Consider the following 4,515-nt stretch of genomic DNA (forward strand, 5'->3'; position numbering starts at 1 on the left):
CCGTGTCACCTGCCTTGTTCCTCACTTTTCTGGGCACCAGCTCTACAAGTCAGGTGCTGTACAGCCACCATTTCAGATCCTCGGCCCTGGGGAGTAGGTGCCGCCACTCACAGGCCCTAAGAGGCACGGGGACACCTGAACGCCACACCTGGTCTGAGCCCAAGCTGGGCCCCAAGGACCTCACTCGCTGGCACATGGCGCCACCTCCACATGCCGTCCCTCTGTCCCTCCCTGGCCTACCTTCCTTGTCCCCACCCCAGTGCAAGAGGGGGGGCTCACCAGGGCCCAGAGGGCTGGGCTGCTCATAGGTGCCGCTGTCTCTCTGTGGCTGGGGGTGTCGCCGCCTCTGGCTGTGCCGGGGCTGAGGAGGCTGCCTGGGGAGGGAACCTGCAGGGGGGCCCTTCATCTCCATGTAGCTGCTCTCTCGGGGGCCCCCGGGCAGGCCCGGCAGGTCCCGGATGGTGGCGTAGGGGTTCTCACTGCTCAGGGAAGCCATGCTGGCCCCCAGCCCCTCTTCGGAGATGGGCCCTGAGGATAGAAGACATCGAGCTGGGGCGGGGGACACTGCCCTGCAGACCCCAGCCCAGCCCCTCCCTGGCCCCAGGCCGAACCTTTACCGTAGAAGGGGCCCAGGCCGTCACTGTTGCTGTAGCTACAGCTGTAGCGTCGGTCCAGGCGGCTGCTGCCTGAGGAGGAGGAGGAGGCAACACGCGGTCAGACCTCCTGGTCCCCTCTCCCGGCTCCAGCCTCCTCGAACTGGGCCAGAACCCCTTCTGCAGACACACACTCCAATGGAGCAGGACACTGGGCTGCACACGGCCCCCCTCACCAGGGACCCTGGCCTCCGGGCTCCTACCCCCATCCAGAGGCCCTGGAGGGGGCTCCCGGCCGTGCTTCCAGTCGGCGGGCAGGGTGGCATGGTTATCGCGCCCATGGGCTCCGCCTGGCCGCTCGGGGGCCTGGAGACTGGCGAAGAGCTGACCGCCGGGAATCTGACGGGAGGGGACAGCGATGGAGCTTCCCAGAGCCGCGGGTCAGCCCCCCTCCCCCGCAGGGCACCCTTCCCCCAGCACTGACCTTGTTGGGGGGCGGGGGGTTAGGTGAGCACTGTGACAGGGTGTGGTAGCTGGGGTTGGAGTAGTAGTGACTGTAGCTGGGAGGGACATCTGTGAGAACAGACACGGGCGCCGGGCGACCTGCCCGGTCAGACAGGCCTGGCGGCCCCTCTGAACTCCTCCTCCGTCCAGCTCTGCGCTACCCACCTCCCGGGGCCAGGGAAGGGTGCAGGAGCCTGTGCCTGTGAGCCAGCCGCTCGTCGGTGTGCCCTGCCCCAGGCCAGCTCACCTGGCATGACGTACTCAGAGCCGTCCAGGCGCCCGCTGCTGTAGGCCACAGCCAGGTGTTGGTGCTCCTTGCCTTTCTGCCAGTGGCGGTAGCCGATGAACAGCGCCACAAGGGCCACCACCAGGGACCCCAGCACCGCAACGCCGATCACCGGCCCCAGCGGGTTGTAAGCCACTGGAGAGGTCGGCATCATGGTGAAGGGCTCCTGGCTTCCTGGTTGGTGGGGGGTGGGCAGTCAGGACAGTGTCTTGCCTCTGCTGGTGAGCTTGGGGTGTACATGGGAGAAACTCCCTAGACGAGGGGCCTAGATCCTGGCAGAGACCCGGCAGGTCCCTGTGTCCTTGTTCCCCAGAGACTATGGGGCCTAGGAAACTCACCGATCCTGCAGGGGACACCACTGTGCCCGGGGGGACACACGCAGGCCCCGGTCTCTGGGTGGCACCTCTCTCCGGAGCCACAGTGGCATGTCTGAGAGCAGTTGGCACCGAACGTCCCTGGAGTACAGCCTGGGAGAGAGCCAGGGAGGCAGGCAGGTCAGAAGTCGCCAGGACAGTACGGTCCCTTCCTTGGGCTAGAGCTAACTCGGGGACAGGACCATGGAGCTCCCCTCTGTTGGTACCTTCCAGGCAGAGGTGTCCGGTCCAGCCTGGGGGGCAAAAACAGCTCCCATCCTGGGGGTGGCAGGTCCCGCCGTGGTGACAGCGGCAGAGCTGGGCGCAGCTGGCTCCCCAGTGTCCCGGCTGGCACGCTGCAAGAGACGAGGCGCCCGTCTGGCAGGCCAGCCAGCCCCACCCCCGACGCACTCCCGGCCCCCAGCATCACTGGAACCTTCCCCTCGGCGATGGGACACCAAGGCGCTGAGCAACATTCGGCTCACGAATGCTGATCTACAGACCCACGTGCCCGGCCGCCCACTGAACGTTTGCGCCTGGCCATCTAAAGCCACTCAGAACAACGTGGCAGAGCCAGACGGCAAAAGCTTTCCAAACCATGCACACCGCACAGCTCTGGACTACGAAGTAAGCATCCACACTATTTAAGGCATAACTTTTGTGTGTCTGACGTCAGCAAATAATCCAACAGTAGCTGTTGCTGAATGCCGTGGAAGAGCCCTCCACCCGGAGGACTCCCGCCCTGCCCACTGAGGAGCCTGCACGCAGCCTCTCACGGACTTGCGGCTTCTCAGCTCCCCTTCCCAAAGGTTTTTTTTTTTTTTTTTTGGACTAATCTTTTCTATGATGTTCTTTAAATATTTATGTGGGAGAGAAGCCACATGTAAGTAAATTGAAAAATGCAAAAACAAAGAGAACATGTTCAAAACTGAGCTCGCGCCCCACCCCCCCACACGCGCTCCTGGGCTCCCTCGGAGAAGCTGAGGAGCTGGTTTCCTGGCCCGTTCACTGCTGCGCCCTCAGCACCCAGCGGGGCGGCAATGCCCAGTGTTTGTAGCGTTTACACGACTGAGTGAACGACTCAAGCTGGGTCCACAGGCTTCTATGCCGCGGAGCCGGGGACAGAAGCCTCGAGCCGCAGCCCAGCTCCGGGCACGCACGCCAGCCACGCGAGCCCCCGGTAGGTGCTACGTACGTTGGGAGCAGTTGGGGCCGGTCCAGCCAGCCAGGCAGTGGCAGGTCCCATCCGAGGGGTGGCAGTAGGAGTGGTCAGTGCACTTGCAGGGCACGCAGCGTTTGCCATAGCGGCCAGGCTGACAGGCTGGGGGGAGGGGCTCCGGGTGACGGGGTGCAGGTGCCAACCCCTCAACTAGCCCTGGATCCCCCCACTGTCTCCTTGGCCCAAAGACAGAAGAGACAAAGGTGGTAGAGCGGGGGCTGCCGGCGTGGACACTGCGCTGCCCGCACCGCTCGCTCGTCCTGCCGGCAGCGGGGGGCGCGGGGCGGGGGGGGGGGCTCACATCGCTGACAGGAGGGGCCACGGAAGCCGGGTGCACACATGCAGTTGCCGTTCACAGGGATGCAGGTGCCTCCATTCTTACAGGTGCAGGTGTTGCTACAGTTGGCTCCCCAGAAGCCCTGAGGGCAGGGCAGGTGGCAGCGGGTACCTGTTGGGGAGAGAGGACAGGTGAGCCTGCCCCACCCTCACCCATCCATAGGGGTTCTTCTGAGCACCCCCACTCCACAGTGGGGCTGGGGCCTAGACACCCAGAACGCTCACCCATCCAGCCAGGCTGGCACTGGCAACGTCCATGAACAGGATCACAGCCATCAGCGTGGTCGCAGTCACAGCGACTGGCACAGACGTCACCAAACTGTCCCTTCTTGGAGAGGGAGTGAGGGGGAGTGGTCAGCTAGGGGGCTGCCATGCCCTCCCCTCCCCCAGGCAGGCAGACTGGTGGGCACTTACCGGGCAGGGGAGCCGGCAGTGGGCCCCGTACCACCCAGGGGTGCAGGTACAGGCTCCGGTTTGGGGGCTGCAGGCTGCTTCGTGGGCGCACTGGCAGCTGGCATTGCAGCCGAAGCCCCAGGTTCCAGGCGGGCAGGGCACAGAGCAGTTCCCACGCTGCCAACCTGGAAGAGGGACCTTGCAAGTAGGCACGGGACCCGGCTCCCATCCTGAGCCAGCGCACACTGTGCATCGGCTGTGCCAGGCTCTGAGCTGGCGGCGCGGGGCGGAGTGCGGTGCTCACGCCACCCGCACAGGAGACGCGGAAGTAAGCTGTGGAGCAGACGGCTAAATGGCTGCGGCCACGCGCCCCCTTCTGGGTCGTGGCTGCCGCTTCTGCACAATAAACGGGGCGGCAGCAACCCCAAAGCTGATAGAGGCCCTGGCAGGTAACACTGCGTGATCCGGATCAGGTGTAAGACGGCAGGGAGGAGTGGGGACTGGAGGCCGCAGGTTTCTTAGGACGAGTGGGACTTTCGCAGTCGGAGAAAAAGCGGAGCGGAGATGGCAGGAAGGAAGCCGCCCGGCGGCTTTCCCACCGCCGGCTGTCGCCCCCTCCCTCGCCCCGCAGCCTGCCCGCCCCGGCCCCGCCCCCTGGTCCCTCCCTCACCCCCCGCAGCCTGCGCCCCGGGCCCGGCCCTGGGGGGGCCCCCGCGTTACCTTCCTTGCAGACGCAGGAGCCGTCGATGGGCGAGCAGGCGATGGCGTTCTCGCAGGCGCAGCGCGCGGAGCAGTTGACGCCGTAAGTGTCGGGCGGGCAGAGGCTAGCGC

At 65.5% G+C, this 4,515-nt stretch overlaps 1 protein-coding gene across 1 annotated transcript in view; it reads right to left on the reverse strand.

Moving 5' to 3' along the window:
* Nucleotides 1-17: 17 nt before the first annotated feature.
* PEAR1 (platelet endothelial aggregation receptor 1) overlaps nucleotides 18-4,515 on the reverse strand; it is a 10,865-nt gene continuing 6,367 nt past the window's right edge. The window contains exons 9-21 of the mRNA XM_011366495.2: nucleotides 4,405-4,508; nucleotides 3,706-3,869; nucleotides 3,517-3,619; nucleotides 3,257-3,403; nucleotides 2,932-3,057; nucleotides 1,964-2,092; nucleotides 1,722-1,850; nucleotides 1,345-1,557; nucleotides 1,078-1,166; nucleotides 857-992; nucleotides 612-686; nucleotides 280-528; nucleotides 18-116 (exon numbers count right to left, since the gene is read on the reverse strand). Of these exons, the coding sequence (XP_011364797.1) occupies nucleotides 73-116; nucleotides 280-528; nucleotides 612-686; nucleotides 857-992; nucleotides 1,078-1,166; nucleotides 1,345-1,557; nucleotides 1,722-1,850; nucleotides 1,964-2,092; nucleotides 2,932-3,057; nucleotides 3,257-3,403; nucleotides 3,517-3,619; nucleotides 3,706-3,869; nucleotides 4,405-4,508 (1,708 nt within the window). The 3' untranslated portion in view covers nucleotides 18-72. The remainder of the gene's footprint in view (nucleotides 117-279; nucleotides 529-611; nucleotides 687-856; nucleotides 993-1,077; nucleotides 1,167-1,344; nucleotides 1,558-1,721; nucleotides 1,851-1,963; nucleotides 2,093-2,931; nucleotides 3,058-3,256; nucleotides 3,404-3,516; nucleotides 3,620-3,705; nucleotides 3,870-4,404; nucleotides 4,509-4,515) is intronic.

The sequence above is a fragment of the Pteropus vampyrus genome, unplaced genomic scaffold (assembly GCF_000151845.1).
Source record: "Pteropus vampyrus isolate Shadow unplaced genomic scaffold, Pvam_2.0 Scaffold124, whole genome shotgun sequence".
In the NCBI taxonomy this organism is placed as follows: domain Eukaryota; kingdom Metazoa; phylum Chordata; class Mammalia; order Chiroptera; family Pteropodidae; genus Pteropus; species Pteropus vampyrus.